Below are 19,901 nucleotides of genomic sequence, written 5' to 3'. Positions count from 1 at the left end.
AGTCTTAGCAATTCAAATTTCTCTAAAATTCTTTGTTGAGCTCATTTTCCAGACTTTAGCTTCTTCATGTAGAATTTGATTTAGAAGACAGGAAGAATTGATTTTTTTTTAAAAAGCCTTCCCATCAAATGTTCTCTCAAACTTGTCTAAATGTCAGAACCACATGAGGCACTCTTTAAAAAATGCAGATGGGACTTATCCCCTGATATTCTAGTTTAACAAGTCTGATCTGGAGGAAAGGAAGAGCGAACTTTAGAAAATTTAGCTGAATAGTTCTAAAGTACAGTCAGTGTTGAATTTTACAGCTCTTATATTAAAAATGGGCTCAGTGAAGAACATCTGAAGAAAGCTGAAGAAAGGATAAGGTCTAAACACTTACTGAAATAACATTTCCTCTTGAATAGTGACATAAACCTGGTTGCCAAAAGGCAAGAATAGGACTGTTTTCTCAACTCTAACGGTAAGCCCTTTAGTGGACATGTGTCCTGTCCTGCCTGGAATCCAGAGGCAATAGGGAAGCGTCACCGTGGTCATGCAGACACTATCCTTGGATCTCTTCTTGGGTGTACACACAGGGTCTCTTTCTACCAAAGCCTTAATCTAACTGTAATGTTGCAGGGACTTGTTCCTCTCCTGTTTCCTCCATAGTAATCACAGTAATTACCATTTACTGAGTTCCTATTATCTACCAGGTATTTACATCCATTTATCTCTGAACCTTAGCAGAACCTTAAAAGACAGTTCTTTTACAGATATAAAAATAGGCTCAGATAGATAGAGTTTGTGACCCAAGGTCACACAGGAAACGGCAGAACCAGGATTCAGAGGCTGCTCCGCTTGACTCCAGGGCCTGGATTTTGTCTGTGGCATCCTGGCATCTTCCTCCTTGCTGCTCCCCGATGTGTATCCGCGCTCAGATGGCCTATATCCAGTTCTTTAACTTGCTCACTTCAGTGTCTGACAGTGCAGATTTATGCCTAAAGAGAGCAATGTCTTATGAAAGGCCCGATTTCTTTTTTAAATTGCCCTTTCAGGGAACGCTGCCAGGAGCTACGCACTGAGCTGTTTTGTATCCATCAGAAGGCGGTGTGCGAGGATCGGAAAGCTCAGATAGCGTTTAACGAGGAGCTGAAAAGGCAGAAGGTGGTGGAAGAGCAGATGTTCTCAAAGCTCTGGGAGGAAGACCGCCTGGCCAAAGAAAGGCGAGAGGCTAAGGAGGAGAGGAGGCAGAAGGAGCTCGTGGAGAACACGCGCCTGGGGCTAAATGCCCAGGTCACTAGCATCCAGGCGCAAAGGCAGGCCGCGCAGCGGCTGAGGGAGGAAGAGGCACGCCTTGTGGTGGGTTTTTTCAAATTCTGCTTGTGGTAGAATGGTGAACTCAGTGGGTACAATACCCGGCTTGCAGGCCTGCTTAAGAAGAAAAGGAGAATTTTATTCAAGCCAAACCAAGGATTATAATATGGGAGACAGACTCTCAGAAGCTCTGAGAATTGCTCTGCCTGTTAGTGGTTGAAGGCACATTCATATACCTTTTCAAGTCAAAGGGTCATACATCAAAATGACACACTGGTATTTTACATAAAGTTAATCAAATATAAATAGTCTAGATAAGCACATACAAAGCAAGCAGTACGTCACCATGGCCCCTTACAGAATTGGGAAAGAGTACTAATCTAAGAAGTCCCATTACTAGTGTCAGAAGAAAGGATATAAAAATTGATCTTTATTGTGAAGAAGGCGTTCTCATCTTTGAGGAGGTCTGGTTAATGGGTAATGAAGATGCATATTGCACTGTAAAGAGGGAGGGAGGAGGCCCTAACTGGCAGAGAGAATTTTATGTTTAAATTCTCTTGTTTAGCCTCAAAATATAAATTTTCTAAAAGAAAATCACTATCCTTAACCCTAACCCCTAGCAGCCACTGATAGGTTCTTTAACACTATTATTTTGTAATTTATATGTTATATAAATTTCACCCTTTAAATGTTATAATAATAACATGTGTTATAACAATACTGTTATATTAAATAGTAATAATATGAACATTTTCAAATGCACAGAAGTGGAGAGTCCCATGAGCCCTTGTGTACCAATCTCCCAGTTTCAACAGCTGTTATATTTTGATATATTGATTTCCTGTATTCTACCCCCTTCCATTTTTGACTTACAATTTGCCCCACACATGTCATTTTCCCTTTAAATACATTTTTTGTTATTGAGTATGCATCTCAACAACAGTATAATTAAGGACTTTTCTTATACATTTTCAAACCTAAAAAAATTAATAATAATTCATTGTTTTCATCGAAAATCAGTATCAAATTTCCACTATTGTCTAAGTTATTTGACGTTTAAATTGGAATCCAAACATTGCTGTCCTGTCATAAGTCTTTTTGAAAGAGTGACTGTTTATCATTCAAATCTGGGCATATTTGAGATTGAAAGGGGGTGTAGTTAATTCAGTGCCTCAGGATAACAGTGTAAAATCAGAACTAACCTGGGGAAACCAAGACATAGTAAACTACTTGTAGGTTTCTTAGTCTTGAACAATTCTCTCCTATTTCCATCTCTGCCTGTCTTATGGTTTGAGTTGGATGATTGCTGCTTCCTGTAGTCAATCTTACTTTTTAAAAAATGTGGCCTGCTATACCACTGGCTTTTATGTTTGATGTCCACTGTTTTGCCTTAAATACTGCAGAGCATTTTCACTTATATTACCTCATTTGACTCTCACAATTCAGTGTGGATTTACTGCTCATGGCATTAATGGAAAGCCAAAAATCGTGGTATTCATGGCTGTTTTGAGTCTCAGATCAAGTCAGCTGGGACTTGTATCTCTCCTCACTATAACTGTGTCATCTCCTGTCCCAGCTGGGAAAAGACTTATCCTTCCAGAAGAGTTCAAATGTCTTTGGTGGGAGGATTAATGCCTCACTTTATGCCATACCCAGATTTTCTACCAAACTCCCAACACCCAGCAGCGCTGGTGCCCCAATTAAAACTGCTTGATTAGTCACACAGGTAAGCCAGCCAGGAGGGTCAGATAGATAAGAAAATGAGAGGAATGGGAAGTACTTTTAAAGAAAAAAATGCTTAATTTACTTTTGTATATTTGACTGATGTGCACATTTCCATTCTTAGACTCTAACTGCTGGTTAATAATGTATCCAAATCTAGATATGCAGATACTCATGGAAGACTAAAGTCGGGAAGGTCAACACACCAAAATGTTGAGAATGGTAGTAGGTGAATGGTTACTAAGAATAAAAGTGATTTATCGTTATACTTTTCTGCATTTTGAACTCCACACTATTTATTACTTTATAATCACACACAGCAATTTCACAAAGCCTTATTGTTGATTCAGCAATGAAAAGTCAAGTTTTATGTCTCATAGTCCCTTTACACCCAGGAGTGTACGCTTTCCAAGAAACTCTTTATTCTCACCTCTTAAATGAAATGCATTAACTTTTTTGTTTTGTCCAACTGTACTGATGCATTATCTTCATTATTGTTCTGCCTTAGGAAAATGAAAATGCACGGGTGAAACTTGAGAATGAACAGGATAAGCTAAAGAAACAGAAGACAAAACAGGAAATAAGGATTGCTTTGCAAAAAGCCCTCCAAGAGAAGATGGAGCGTATGCAGCAGGAATACAGAGAAGAGCAGGATTTGAACATGAAGCTCATGCAAAATGCCCTTCAAAATTTACAGGATGAGACTGATAAAAAGAAGCAAAAAAAAGTAAGACACTTACTCAATGCCTTTTATGTGCTGGAGAGGTTCCTTGGATCAGTCTTATGGGAGCCAGCCACGGGTAGAATAAACCGTAACACTGCTTTTGTAAGTGTGGTCCATGAACCACAGCATCAGTGTCATCTAGAAGGATGTCAGAAATTCATCAGCTCCAGAATCAGAATCCCCATATTCAGGTCTATGGCAGGGATAAGAAGCCTGTGTTTTAACAAGCTCTCTCAGGTGATTCTGATGCTCAGTCTATTTTGAGAACTCCTACTCTATAGCATAGTGTTAGTACTGTGATAGCAGGATGGTGTCACAGGGAGTAGAGTGACTAAGTATGTCCAGAAACTGGGGAAGACTTCACTGAAGAACGGGCGTTCAAGCTAGACTTTGAAGGATGTATAGTTTTGACAGCAAAGAGAGTAGAGAAAATCATTCCAATATTTATTTAGCTGTTCCTTTGAAATTTATATTGAACTCTTTAGGGTGTTGTATTTTTCCTAAAGATATTACGATTTGTTTTGTTTTGTTTCAGTTGACTTTACTTTTCAGGGAAGTTTTAGGTTCACAGCAAAAGTGAGCAAAAGGTACAGAAATTTCCCATATGTTCCTGCCCCAACACATGCATAGCCTTCCCCATTCACAACATTCTCCACCAGAGTGGTACATTTGTTACAGTCAATGAGCCTACACATCATGATCACCTAAAGTTCATAGTTTATAGTAGGTCCGCTCTTTGGTGTTATATATCTATAGGTTTGGGCAAATGTGTGATGACGTATATCTACCATGAGAGTATCATACAGAGTAATTTCAGCAGCCTACAAATCCTCTGTGTTCCCCATGTTCTTCCCTCTTTCTACCCCAGACCCTCGGAAACCTGATATTTTTGCTGTTACCAGAGTTTTGCCTTTTCCAGATGGTCATCCCTTTGGAATTACATAGTTTATAGGTTTTTCATATTTTCTTTCACTAATATACTTCTAAGTTCCCTCCATATCTTTTCATAGCTTCATAGCTCTTCTATCACTGAATATATTCCATTGTAGGAATGTACTACAGTATATTTATCCATTTACCTTCTGAAGGACATCCTTGATTGTTTTGGTGATTATGAATAAAGTTAGGCTTCCCAGGTAGCGCTAGTGATAAAGAATCCCCCTACCAATGCAAGAGACTTAAGAGATGCAGCTTTGATCCCTGGGTCAAGAAGATCCTCTGGATGGCAACCCATTCCAGTATTCTTTCCTGGAGAATCCCATGGACAGAGGAACCTGGCAGGCTGTAGTTCATGGAGTTGCAAAGAACTGGACACGACTGAGTGACTTAGCACAGCACAGCACATGAAAAGTTGCTATTTACATTCTTATGCAGATTTTTGTGTGCACATAAGTTTTCAACTCATTTGGGTAAATAACATGAGCATGTTTGCTGAAGCATGTAGTAAGAGATGTGTAGTTTTATAATTACCAAACTGTCTTCCTAATGGTCTATACTGTTTTGCATTCCCACCAGTAATGAATGAGAGCTCCTGTTGCTCAGCATCCCGATCAGTATTTGGTGTTGTCAGTTTTCTAGACTTGGCCTGCTCCAATAGGTGTGTATTGGTGTCTCATTGCTGTTTAATTTTAATTTCCCTGATGTCATGTGATATGGACCATTAAGGGTTCCAAACCCAGTTCCAGTGTGTGGAGTTGACTTCAGGCAATACTCAGGCAAGAGCTGGGTATCCTATCAGTTCAGTCACTCAGTTGTGTCCAACCCTTTGCAACCCCATGGACTGCAGCACATCAGGCTTCCCTGTCCTTCACCAGCTCCCAGAGTTTACTCAAACTCATGTCCATTGAGTAGGTATTGCCATCTAACCATCTCATCCTCTGTCGTCCCCTTCTCCTCCCTCCTTCAATCTTTCCCAGCATCAGGGTCTTTTCTAATGAGTCAGTTCTTCACATCAGGTGGCCAGAGGCATCAGCATCTGCCCTTCCAATGAATATTCAGGGTTGATTTCCTTTAGGATTGACTGGTTTGATCTCCTTGCTCTCCAAGGGACTCTCAAGAATCGTCTCCACAGTTCAAAAGCATCAGTTCTTCGGTGCTCAGCCTTCTTTATGGTCCAACTCTCACATTCATAGGGTGTCCTATAACTCAGCTCAGTTCTGGTGCTGTCGACCTGGAGGTAGCATCCAATTCCACAGTACAGGGAGCAGTTCTATAAAACTGCCCCCCACCTCAGATGCCGGTTTTGAGCCTAGATAGCTACCTGTGCTTCTGACCACCTGGCTACAAACTGAAAGTTCAGGTGATCACCCTCCAACTCAGGATGCCAACTACAAATCCAAGTTCTTCCCCGACAGACTGGCTGTAAATCATAAGTTCCCACAGACCCCTCTTTGTGTTCGATTGATTGGCTAGAACACCTGACAGAACTCAGGAAATCAGTTTTCTCACTGGATTACCAGTTTATTACAAAAGATATTAAAGGATACAAATAAACAGCCAGATGAAGAGATATATAAGATGAGGAGGTCCTGAACAAAGGAGCTTCCATCATCACGGAGTTTGGGGCATGGCCTGGTGAAATCATCCTGGTTCCCCAACCTGAAGCTTTCTGAACCCTCTCCTTTGGGTTTTCATGTAGGCTTCATTACATAGACGTGATTGGTTAAGTCATTGCCATTGGGTGGGTGATTGACTCTCCAAACCTTCTCCTCGGCCCAGAGATCAGGGAAGTGGGACTGAAAGTTTCAGTGCAATAACCACGCAGTTGGTTCTCCTGGCAAACTTAGGTGTGATCCAGAAGTCACCTCATTAACATAACAAAAGACAACTTTATTGGTTTCATTACATAGGAAATTCTAAGGATTTTAGGAGCTCTGCCAGAAACGAGGATAAAGATCAAATATATAATTTTTTAAGATGAATGGGTGTTGGATTCTGTCAAATGTTTTTCCTGTATTTATTGATATGGTTTTTCTTCTTTAGCTTGTTGATGTGATGGATTACATTAATTGGTTTTTGAATATTGGACCAGCCTTGCTACCTAGGATAAATCTTACTTGGTTATGTTGTATAATTCTTTTTATACATTGTTGGATTCAATTTACTAATATTTTGTTGAGAATTTTTGCATCTATGTTCATGAGAAAGACAAGTGTATAGTTTTCTTTTTTCATAATGTCTTTTTTCACTTTTGGTATTAGGGTAATTCTGGCTTCATTGGATAAGTTAGGAAATATTCCTTCTGCTTCCATTGTGAAAGAGGTTGTAGAGATTTGGTATAATTCCTTCCTTAAATGTTTGGTAGAATTCACCAGTGAACTCATCAGGGACCAGTGCTTTCTGTTTCAGAAAGTTATTAATTATTAATTCAGCTTTTTAATAATAGATATAGGCCTATTCAGATTGTCCTTTTCTTCTTGTGTGAATTTTGGCAGATTGTATCTTTCAAAGAATTGGTTCATTTTCTTTCAGATATCAAATTGTAGGCATAGAGTTGTTCATAGTATTTCTTATCCTTTTTAATGGCCATGGGGTTTGTAAATATAGTGATGTCCATGCTTTCATTTCTGATCTTAATTTTTGTCCTCTCCTTGGCCTCTGTGGGGCATTAAGAGGGGTGCTTGCCTGATCCAAAGCCAAAGCCTCCTCAGGCCAAGCAGGCCCCTGTAGGGCCAAGCGCTGCCCCCACCCAAGCCTCCTCTGGCTGCCCTGGCCCCAGTGGGCCTAAGCGCCACCCCTGCCATAGCCTCCTCCAGCCCCACAGGTCCTAGGGACCCTTGAATGGGTCCAGGTACGTGACTACTGCAGTCCTGGGACATGACCTCAGCAGATCTGCACCAGTGGCCTAGTGAAAATGACCTGAGAGTCATCAGGGCCATTTGTCAGCATAGCCATGGTTAAGGTGGAAGAGAGAACAGTGTCAACAACAGTGTACTTTCTGAGCCTGCAAGTGTGTGAAAAGCGACACAACAGAGCACACTCCCAGGTGTACAGCTCGAGAGCAGGAATCCTCAGAGGCCCCTCTCCCAGCGGAGTGCTCCAAGCCCACCGACCTTGCACTGCAGATAAAAAACACAGCTAAGAAACAGATCTCAGGGCCTCTGTCTCAACAACTACAAGCAGATCATGCGCCTGACAGGGCAGTGACAACCACAGGGTGAAGGGGAGACCCTGCTCAGTAACCATCTCACCCACCAGGTGGCAGACACCAGAAGCAAGAGGAACTACAGTCCTGCAGCCTGCAGAAAGGAGACCACAAGCAGTCAGTTAGACAAAATTAGATGACAGAGAAATCTGCTGCAGATGAAGGAGTAAGATAAAAATCTGTAACAACAATTAAATGAAGAGGAGATAGGCAATCTACTTGAAAAAGAATTCAGAATAGTGATAGTAAAAGATAATCCAAGATTTTGGAAAAAGAATGGAGGCACAGATTAAGAAGATGCAAGAGGTGTTTAACAAAGACCTAGAAGAACTATAGAACAAACAGAGATAAACAATAGAATAACTGAAATGAAAAACACTCTGAAAGGAATCAATAGCAGAATAACTGACGCAGAACAGGTAAGTGAGCTGGAAGACAGAATGGTGGAAAGCACTGCCCTGGAGCAGAATAAAGAAAAAAGAATGAAAAGAAATGAGGACAGTCTCAGAGACCCCTGGAACAACATTAAATGCACCAACATTGACATTACAGGGCTCTCAGAAGAAGTGAAAGAGATGAAAGAGAAAGGGCCTGAGAAAATATTTGAAGAGATTACAGTTGAAAACTTCCTTCACATGGGAAATGAAATAGTAACCCAAGTCCAGGAAGGTCAGAGAGTCCCATACAGAATAAACCCAAGGAGGAACACGCCAAGACACGTATTAATCAAACTAACAAAAATCAAACAACAAAGAAAAAAATATTAAAAATAACAAGAGGAAAGCACCAAATAACATGCAAGGGAATTCCCATAAGGTTGTGAGCTGTTTTTTCAGCAGAGACTCTGCAGGCCAGAAGGGAGTGGCATGATAGATTTAAAGTAATGAAAGGGATAAACCTACAACGAAGAATACTCTACCCAGCAAGGCTCTTATTCAGATCTGACAGAGAAATCAAAAACTTTACAGACTACACAAGAGCTAAGAGAATTCAGCACCACCAAACCAGCTTTACCTCAAATTCTGAAGAGATTCTCTCTGCAGGAAACAGAAGAGAAGAGAACAAAAGATGAAGGGAATAAAGACCTACGAAAACAAAGCCAGAACAATTAAGAAAATGGCAGTAGAAACACATATATTGATAATCACCTTAAATGTAAATAGATTAAATGGTCCAACCAAAAGACACAGACTGGCTGAATGTATATAAAAACAAGACTCATTGCTGCCTACAAGAGACCCTCTTCAGACCTAGAGACACAAACAGACTAAAATATTTTTATGTCCATGCAAAGGGGTCTTCTTTGGACCAGCAATTTGGATACTGGCCAAAGGTAGGAGATAGTTGCTTTGGAGCAAGAGGTCATTTATCTCTTCATCTAATGTCAAGTAGGGGCCCAACCCACACCTGCTGATAGAGACAGCTAGATCCCAGGGTCCTTTTTGGATTTCATATCCTAATGTGGTTGGCAACCACTAGGCTGAGGGCCACTTTTCCACACTCTGAGATCCACACAGTTCAGCTAGGGGGTCCTGGAGCTATAATTTCAATCTCTCGCAAAGCTTGTGATGAATTTTTAATTAACTAGTCTTTTATAACCTGAATAGTGAGGCATAGTCAGTGGCCCTAGTTATCTTCTGGGTCAATAAAATCTGTAAAATGATTCTAAGCAATTTGGTGGGAGTTTGTCCTCTCAGGCTTTCAATCATATTGCATGCACAACCCACCCTTGACTGGACCACCAGCATGTGGAAGACAGAGAGACACTGAATAATCAAAATGGTAAAGGGAGTACTCATCTGGTGAGTGGATGTGAATGCCATCCTCTCTAACGTCAAAGGAGTGGGGGTTTGCTTTCAGTACTAACAGGGAAGTCTTTGGAGATGACTGGTAAGTACATATTGGAGAAGGCAATGGCACCCCACTCCAGTACTCTTGCTTGGTAAATCCCATGGACGGAGGAGCCTGGTAGGCTACAGTCCATGGGGTCATGACGAGTCGGACACGACTGAGCGACTTCACTTTCACTTTTCACTTTAATGCATTGGAGAAGGAAATGGCAACCCACTCCAGTGTTCTTGCCTGGAGAATCCCAGGGACAGGGGAGCATGGTAGGCTGCCATCTATGGGGTCACACAGAGTCAGACACGACTGAAGCAACTTAGCAGCAGCAGCAGCAGCACAGCCTGGGGCCAAATTTCTGTCTGTTTGGGGCACAATATATAACTGTATAATAGCTTGAGGAATATGTCTTTGATTAGGCCATTGTGGCCACTGATGCGAAGAGCTGACTCATTTGAAAAGACCCTGATGTTGGGAAAGATTGAAGGCAGGAGGAGAAGGGGACAACAGAGGATGAGATGGTTAGATGGCATCACCGACTCAATGGACATGAGTTTGGGTAAACTCCAGGAATTGGTGATGGACAGGGAGGCCTGGCGTGCTGTAGTTCATGGGGTCATAGGGAGTCGGGCACGACTAAGCGACTGAACTGAACTGAACTGAGGCCATTGTGCCTTTTTGTGAGTCTAACCTCTTGAGGCTGAACCTAAGTAGAATTCCACAAGATTCCATATGCTAGAGCCCATGACAGAACAACCTGGGAGGTGAGATGGGTACTTGGATCTGAATCTACATTGGTGTGTCAAAGGGGATGAGCACATACTTGATTAAGAAGGAGATTACATAATGCAAAGTAGCCAGCAGGCCTTCAGTGAAGGTATGGATGATGGTGGTGCGTACCTATTAGATCTTGTGAAGGGCAACAGCAGCCTGATAAAATCGAGATGCCATCTGGAATAGTCTGTCATCCAGGGCATATGTCTCCACCAAGGATATTTCCAGACATTTTGGGGGGACAAAAGAAGCAATTATCTACCTCCACTTTGGTTAGAGCTGGGATAAAGGGCATGCTACACCTGTATGCCAGTCAGTAAGTGCTGTCATTCCCCTGTGGCCTTATATAATATGGGTCCACTCTGTTAGTGGGTATGGCACTGAGGAATAGTTATGTCCAGGGTTGTTCTTGATACTTTGTGTCCAGGGATGTAATTTGGATGAGTCTGTCATGTTACTATAAGCTTCTGGTGTTTGCTGTTGTGCGTATGTGTGTGTATTGACCTGAGTGATCATAACTGACATGCGTGAGTTGGCTATTTCTTTTCAAGTGGAGGCGCCCCATATATACTTTCCCCGAATCGTGAAATTATCCTTTTGCCATTGCCCAGACTAGACTGCGAATCCTTTGGCTACCTCCCGGATGTGAGTAAAAATGTGTGCCCTTATGAGTCTCATTTTTATGGCCTGTTATAGATCCAGGTACACTGCCCCTAACTCTGCCAACTGAGCTGAGCCACGAGAGCTGTCCTATACTAGGGATGCACCATGGCCTGTGTTTACAATGGTGGTGCTTCCAATGGTGAAGAACATCAACTCCCTTTCTGTGGCAGGAAATTGGTTGTAAGGGGTTCCCCAAGCTGCTAGAGGGACTGGCATGAGTGTGCCACTAGCTGCACCTTGCTGTCAGTGAGCAAAGGGCTGGGCGTGGGGGAAAATTACATTTTCCTGTTGTTTGGAAAGACCCTTGACATCAGATTTAGTCCTTTTCTGAAGGTGCCATTTCTATTTTAACAGTAAGGCCTCAGTGGCTTTATTGAACCTCTGCTGGGTTGAATCCCCAAAATGTGGAAGAGCATGGCCTTGTACTTTGAGGGGATTCTCTGTAGGGAGAATTATCTGGACTGGGGGTCAACTGGAGCCTCTTCAAGACTGGAGATGAAATCTAGGTCATCTGGGTTGCTCTATTCAAAGAAGTGATAGATTCATTGGACAAAACCTGTCTTACAGAGAGGGAGTCAGGCCTCATCTAGTATTTCCCACTGGCTTTGAGTCTTTGTAGTAATAACTGCAGTAGAGGGTAATCTCAGCAGACTGAGCAACTTCACTTTCACTTTTCACTTTCATGCATTGGAGAAGGAAATGGCAACCCACTCCAGTGTTCTTGCCTGGAGTATCCCAGGGGTGGCAGAGCCTGGTGGGCTGCTGTCTATGGGGTTGCACAGAGTCGGACACGACTGAAGCGACTTAGCAGCAACAGCAGCAAGCCTTAAGAATCCCAGTAAACAGGGGAAGGTATTCTCTTTCTGTAACTTTAGGATGGTACCTTTGGGTTTGGACTCTTCCTAGTCACTGGACTGGAGAAGGAAATGGCAACCCACTCCAGTATTCTTGCCTGGAGAATTCCATGGACACAGGAGCCTGGTGGGCTACAGTCCACGGGGTTGCAAGAGTCAGACACGACTGAGTGACTTTCACTACTACTACTACTGCTACTAGTCACTGGAAACCTTGATTATGGTATTTCACTTTTCCTGCATGGAAGACTAGAGGTTGCCCAGGCTTGATCCCTCAGATGAGTGAAGCTCTGATAAAACCCCAGCGGGTTAATCTTTGGTTAAATACTTTCCCCTGAGGGCAAACCTCATTAAGAAGAATAGAATGCTCTAGTGTATTTCAGAATAGTACATTTTCCCCTCCACTTGCCATACACATGAAGGGATTTTTCTCAGATATTTACTGTGAGAAACTGGTAGAACTCCAGAAGGTAATATTCACGAAAGTTGTGGGGTCCCCCTGGGCCACTGGGTCCCCTTAGAGTTTTTAACTCAGAATTGTCCACACTTGACCTTCCAACCAGCCTCATTTTGTTTCCAATTTGCATTTCAATAATAGCTAATGATGTTGACCAACTTTTAATATGCTTTCTTGTATCCTCTTCAGTGAAATATCTTCTGATATCTTTTGCCCAGTTTTCTAATTGAATTGTTTATTTCTCTCTTTCTTTTCCTTCCTCCCTTCCTCTGTTCCTTTCTTTCTTACTATTTTTGTTGTTCAGCTTTTTGTTCTCAATTGGATCATCTTATTTTACTTAACAGCTTCATTAAGGTATCATTCATAAAACATACAATTCATCCATCTAAAATGTACATTTCAATGAATTTTAGTGCCCCCATCACCACAGTTGATTTTAGAATGTTTTTTGTTATCCCACTTTCTCTCTTCCTCTTCACCCCTAGACCAGAGCAACTACTAATAGCCTTCCTATTTCTATTGATTTCTTATTCTGGACTTTCATATGAATGAAATTATATATTATGGGATCTTTTGACTGGGTTCTTTCACTTCAGTTCAGTTCAGTTGCTCAGTCATGTCTGACTCTTTGCAGCCCTGTGGACTACAGCACACCAGGTTTCTTGCCTTCAGTCTTTCCCAGCATCAGGGTCTTTTCTAACGAGTCAGTTCTTTGCATCAAGTGGCCAAAGTATTGGAGTTTCAGCTTCAGCTTCAGTCCTTCCAGGGAATATTCAGGACTTATTTCCTTTAGGATTGACTGGTTTGATCTCTTTGCTGTCCAAGAGACTCTCAAGAGTCTTCTCCGACACCACAGTTGAAAAGCATCAGTTCTTCAGTGTTCAGCTTTCTTTATAGTCCAACTCACATCCATAATGTTTTTTAAGGTTTATCCATGTTGTAGACTATATGAGTTGGAGAAGGCAATGGCACCCTATTCCAGTACCTGGAAAATCCCATGGATGGAGGAGCCTGGTAGGCTGCAGTCCACGGCATTGCTAAGAGTCGGACTCCGCTGAGCGACTTCACTTTGACTTTTCACTTTCATGCATTGTAGAAGGAAATGGCAACCCACTCCAGTATTCTGGCCTAGAGAATCCCAGGGATGGGGGAGCCTGGTGGACTGCCGTCTATGGGGTCGCACAGAGTCAGACACGACTGAAGTGACTTAGCAGCAGTAGCAGCAGCAGACTATATGACTGAATAATATCTCATTGTATGGATATATCATATTTTGTTTATATGTTTGTCCTTCATTGACATTTTGAATAATGTTAATATGAGCATTCATATGTGAATTTCTTTGTACGTATATTTTTGTTTCTCTTGTGCATATACCAAGGAGTAGAATTACTGACTCTATGTTTAAGCCTGTGAATAATCTACAAATTGTTTTCCAAAGTGGCTTCACTGTTTTAGATTCTCATACCCTCCTCCCACCAACCCCCCTCCGCCCCGCCCGCCCCGGCGGCGGCCCCGGCACCCGGGGCTGGGGACCCCGGCCCAGGCCACAACCGGGGACGGCCGACAAGCGCCCTCGGCGTCCGTCCGTCCTTCCACCCGCCCCAGAGTGGGGCGGGGGATGCCGGGCGGCGAGGACACGGCGACCGGCCCGCGGGGTCAAGACCTGGGACCCGACCCGTGCTCGGGCGAGCGCACCGGAGCGGGGGCGCGGCGGGGATCATGGTTGCTCCTCCTCGTCCAGCACGCGACGGCGGCGGCGGCGGACAGGCGGCGGCGAAACGGGCAACGGATCGGGGCCGCAGCGGGCCCGGGAAGCGAGACACACCAGGGCGCGGCCCCGGGGAGCAGCAGACGGAGAGCAGACTGAGGCGGACGGACAGACGGAGAGGGGCACCGACGGGGTGCGGCCACGCGAGGCCAGCGCCATGGAACCGGCGGCGGAGGTGGGGAGGGTGCCCGCCACCGCGAGGGGAGCGGGTCAAAGCGACCCGGGGGAGGGGACGCGAGTCGGCCGCCAGGGCCCACCGCGGGATCTCACCGCCAGAGCCCCTCCCCGCACAGGGGCGGTCCTGCGGCACCACTCGGGACGACGCACTGGCACCCCCCACCCTCACTGGGCATGCTGGAGTGGGTTGCCATTTCCTTCGCCGGGGGAACTTCCCTACCTGGGGATCGAACCCAGGTCTCCCACACATTGCATGCAGACGCTTTACCCTCTGAGCCACTAGGGAACCCCAGCAAATTTGGAAAACTCAGCAGTGGCCGCAGGACTGGAAAAGGTCAGTTTTCATTCCAATCCCAAAGAAAGGCAATGCCAAAGAATGCTCAAACCACCACACAATTGCACTCATCTCACACGCTAGCAAAGTAATGCTCAAAATTCTTCAAACCAGGCTTCAGCAATACGTGAACCGTGAACTTCCTGATATTCAAGCTGGTTTTAGAAAAGGCAGAGGAACCAGAGATCAAATTGCCAACATCCACTGGGTCATGGAAAAAGCAAGAGAGTTCCAGAAAACATCTATTTCTGCTTTATTGACTATGCCAAAGCCTTTGACTGTGTGGATCACAATAAACTGTGGAAAATCCTGAAAGAGATGGGAATACCAGACTACCTAACCTGCCTCTTGAGAAATCTGTATGGAGGCCAGGAAGCAACAGTTCGAACTGGGACATGGAGCAACAGACTGGTTCCAAATAGGAAAAGGAGTACATCAAGGCTGTATATTGTCACCCTGCTTATTTAACTTATATGCAGAGTACATCATGAGAAACGCTGAACTGGAAGAAACACAAGCTGGAATCAAGATTGCCAGGAGAAATATCAATCACCTCAGATATGCAGATGACACCACCCTTATGGCAGAAAGTGAAGAGGAACAAAAAAGACTCTTGATGAAAGTGAAAGAGGAGAGTAAAAAAGTTGGCTTAAAGCTCAACATTCAGAAAACGAAGATCATGGCATCCGGTCCCATCACGTCATGGGAAATAGATGGGGAAACAGTGGAAACAGTGTCAGACTTCATTTTTTTGTGCTCCAAAATCACTGCAGATGGTGATTGCAGCCATAAAATTAAAAGACGCTTACTCCTTGGAAGAAAAGTTATGACCAACCTAGATAGCATATTCAAAAGCAGAGACCTTACTTTGCCGACTAAGGTCCGTCTAGTCAAGGCTATGGTTTTTTCAGTAGTCATGTATGGATGTGAGAGTTGGACTGTGAAGAAAGCTGAGTGCCAAAGAACTGATGCTTTGAACTGTGGTGTTGGAGAAGACTCTTGAGAGTCCCTTGGACTGCAAGGAGATCCAACCAGTCCATTCTGAAGGAGATCAGCCCTGGGATTTCTTTGGAAGGAATGATGCTAAAGCTGAAGCTCCAGTACTTTGGCCACCTCATGCAAAGAGTTGACTCATTGGAGAAGACTCTGATGCTGGGAGGGATTGGGAGCAGGAGGAGAAGGGGATGACAGAGGATGAGATGGCTGGATGGCATCACTGACTCGATGGACGCGACTCTGAGTGAACTCCGGGAGTTGGTGTTGGACAGGGAGGCCTGGCATGCTGCGATTCATGGGGTCGCAAGAGTCGGACATGACTGAGTGACTGAACTGAACTGAACTGAACTGAACACTTACAACAGTTCTGATTTTTCCACATGCTTGTTAACATTTGTTGTGTGTCTTTTTTACTTTAACCATCCTAGTTTGTCTGAAGTGGTATGTCACTGTGGTTTTCATTTGCATTTCTCTAATGACTAATGATGTTGAGCCTCTTTTTCTGTGCATGTTGGCCATCTGTATATCTTCCTTGGACTAATCTATCTAAAGGTTGCTGAAGTCTTAAGAAGTCTTCAAGTTATTTGCCTAGTTTTCGATTGGGTTGTCTTTTTTACTATTGAGTTGTAGCAGTTCTTTATATGTCCTAGATACAAATCCTTTATCACATAGTGTTGGTGTTAATCACTCAGTCGTGCCCAACTCTTTGCGACCGCGTGGACTGCAGCCCACCAGGCTCCTCTGTCCATGGGATTTTCCAGGCAAGGATAATGGAGTGACTTATCACATAAGCCATCTGTAAATATTTTTCTCATTCTGTGGGTGTCCCTTGAAGTACAAAAGTTTTAAATTTTGATGAAGTAAAATTTATCTGTATTTCCTGTTGTTGCTTATGCTTTTGGTGTCCTATCTAATAAAACACTTTTCTTACACCCAAGGTCTTGAAGATGTCCTATGTTTTCTTCTTAAAGTCTTATAGTTTTAGCTCTTACATTTAGGCCTTTGATCCATTTGGAGTTAACTTTTGTATGTGGTATGAGGTAGAGGCCCAACTTCATTCTTTGGCGTGTAGATATCCAATTTTCCCAGCACTATTTGTTGAAGAGAGAATTTTTCCTCTATTGAATTGTCTTGGAACTCTTGTCAAAAATCCATTGACAATAAACGTGAGAATTTATTTTGGACTCTCAGTTCTATTTCATTAATCTATATGTCTCAATGACTATAGCTTTGTAGTAAGTTCGAAATCAGGAAATGTGAATTTTCCAACTTTGTTCTTCTTTTTCAAGTTGTTTTGGCTGTTCTGGCTCGCTTGTATTTCCATATGAATTTAGGATCAGTTTGTTGATTTCTGCAAAGAAATAAATTGGCATTTCTATAGGAAATATTTTGAATTTATAGACCAGTTTGGGAACAGTTGCCATTTTAACAATATTGTCTTCTGACCCATGAACATAGGATGTCTTTCCATTTATTTAGGTCTTCTTTAATTTTTTTCAGCAATGCTTCTTAGTTTTCAGAGTATAAGGTTTGTACTTTTTGTTAAATTATTCCCAAAAGTATGAAGCTATGTATACAAGCCATTCTGAGGGTGCAGCTACACTCTCAGACCTTGCTAGGTTCTGAGAGTTCTACCTCAGATCTATGATATTCTCAAAAGAGATCATATCAGAGGTTGGATGGAATAACACAAGTATACTACCATGAAAGACAGAAGCCACCTGAAAATGACTGTATTATAAAGCCAGTCTGGGCCTTAGCTGCACATTCAACTCACCTAGGGAACTTAAAAGCTAGCCATTGGAAAGGAATCCCTAGGTGTGAGACTTAGCCCTTAGTACTTTTTAAAGCTCCCTAAGTGACTCCAAAGTGTAGCTAAGATTGAGATTTGCTGATGTATCATTTTCTAGTCAGAGACAGTGCTATAATAATAGTGACATATTTTGTTTGTCATGCTAACACTTTATTTACCTAAATTTAAACAAATGAAAATAAATTTGTATAACTGAAAATTATTTGAGAACTTCTTTGAGGAACGCTTTGAGAAAGTGTTTGCATTATTACTATTTGAACTATTCAAAATGTGTTATAAAATATTTCAAACAGATGCAAAAATAGTACAATGAATCCCCATGGTTCCATTACCTAGCTTCAACAACCAGTAGCCAATGGCCATTCCTGTTTTATCTATTCCTCCCACCCATTCCCCACAGTCATCTTGAATATTTTTAGAAAGGGAAAGTGAAGTTGCTCAGTCGTGTCCTACTCTTTGCGACCCCATGGACGGTAGCCTATCAGCTCTTCCTTCCATGGGATTTTCCAGGCAAGAATACTGGAGTGGATTGCCATTTCCTTCTCCAGAAGATCTTCCCGAGACGATGTATTATTTTTAGGGTTTACTTTTAAGTAAATACTTTAATTGAATACTTAAAAAGTAAACCCTAAAAATAATACATCATCTGTCAATGTTTTGGTATGTAATTCTAAGGAATTATGGTTCTAAAAGATTTTAAAACTTATGCTCCCTAGTATTATCACACCTAAAAGTTTTAATAACATGAGGTAATTTTTATTTTATGTAGGAGGATATGAGAAGAGAACAGAAGATATATTATCAATACTTGGCACAGCGGCATGAGGAAGAAAAAGCTCAGGAGAAAGAATTGGATAGAATGTTAGAGAAAGAGAAGGAAAAGAAGTTTGCTGAGAAGGACAAGGAGCTGAGACTTGAAAAGGAGGCAAGAAAACAACTTTTGAATGAGGTCATGTGTACAAGAAAACTTCAAGTTCAAGAAAAGTGTAAGGAAATGGATTACAATTATATTATACTTGGGCCTAATTCAATTTAAGTAGCAACCTCAGTATTTATTAAATAGATACTATGTACGAAATAGTGACTTCCCTGGTAAAGTGTCTGCCTACAATGTGGGAGACCCGGGTTTTATCCCTGGATCGAGAAGATCTCTTGGAGAAGGAAATGGCAACCCACTCCAGTATTCTTGCCTGGAAAATCCCATGGGTGGAGGAGCCTGTTAGGCTATAGTCCATGGGGTCGCAAAGAGTCAGACACGACTGAGCCACTTCACATCATCACATCACATGTATGAAATACCATGAGGCATGTAGAAGGGATTAAGGCAAGATCCCTGCTTTGTGGACCTTACCTAATTGAATACTTAAATATCTTTTGGCAAGTGTCTCCATACGCCTGCACCTGCATACCTTTTGCTTGGGTAGTTTTCTCTCCCTATGATGCTTTTGATCTTGAGAAAATCCTGGACATGCTTCAAGCCCAGCTCAAATGTCACATTCCTTGAGAGGCCCCCTCTGTTCCCCTATTCATGATAAACCTTCTTTCTCTTATTCATAAAAGAATTTTCTTTCTGGGATTCTCATAATTTCTTGCTCACATCTCTGTCTTAGGACACCATTGAATTCCCTCAAACGGTGCTTGCTCACAAAAGGAAATAATCACTGAGAAGATTTCCACCATTCTTTGTCCAGATGGACACATTTACTAGTAGGATACCACTGGACTTGACACTAGTTGTCTTTGTAAGAGAAAGCTCATCTTGGTTCCATTGATTAATTCTCCACTCCAGAAATTATAACATCAGTTGAAAATTGTTAAGCTAGTGTTAGATTGAGTTTTAAGAAATGAGAAGAAAGCTTCTACACTGAAAAGATTTCTGTATTCCACCATGATAAATGTTTTGGCATACATTGAGAAAACATGGAAAATTTAAGTATTTGGAACCACTTATAGGCAATGGCAACCCACTCCAGTACTCTTGCCTGGAAAATCCCATGGATGGGGGAGCCTGGTGGGCTGCCGTCTATGGGGTCGCACAGAGTCAGAGACGACTGAGGAGACGTAGCAGCAGCAGCAGCAGCATAAACAAAGAAGTAAAAATCAAACATAATTCACCACCCAGGAAAAGCTATTGTTCACAGCTTCCTGCATTTCCTTCCAGTATTTTTACTATGTATATAATTTCCTCTCACAAATTAGTATCTTGTTGTATATATTGTTTTACAGCCTGCATTTCCCACTTATCATAACATTTTTCCAGGTCATTTTTCTTCAGTTTTAAAATCTGTAATGCTGGCTAGAAAGCCATTATAAAAGTGGACCATAATTTATTTTACC

At 42.4% G+C, this 19,901-nt stretch overlaps 1 protein-coding gene across 15 annotated transcripts in view; it reads left to right on the top strand.

The window, feature by feature from the left end:
* The window catches only part of MBD1 (methyl-CpG binding domain protein 1), a 62,081-nt gene that overhangs the window by 34,854 nt on the left and 7,326 nt on the right, over positions 1-19,901 (top strand). For all 15 annotated transcript variants that reach the window (XM_042239431.2, XM_060405522.1, XM_042239426.2 and 12 more), the window contains 3 exons: positions 1,035-1,338; positions 3,524-3,742; positions 18,334-18,550. In XM_042239431.2, the coding sequence (XP_042095365.1) occupies positions 1,035-1,338; positions 3,524-3,742; positions 18,334-18,550 (740 nt within the window). The remainder of the gene's footprint in view (positions 1-1,034; positions 1,339-3,523; positions 3,743-18,333; positions 18,551-19,901) is intronic.

This window comes from Ovis aries, chromosome 23 (assembly GCF_016772045.2).
Source record: "Ovis aries strain OAR_USU_Benz2616 breed Rambouillet chromosome 23, ARS-UI_Ramb_v3.0, whole genome shotgun sequence".
Taxonomy (NCBI): Eukaryota; Metazoa; Chordata; class Mammalia; order Artiodactyla; family Bovidae; genus Ovis; species Ovis aries.
Note: the sequence above shows the minus strand (reverse complement) of the source record. Positions and strands in the feature narration are given on the sequence as shown.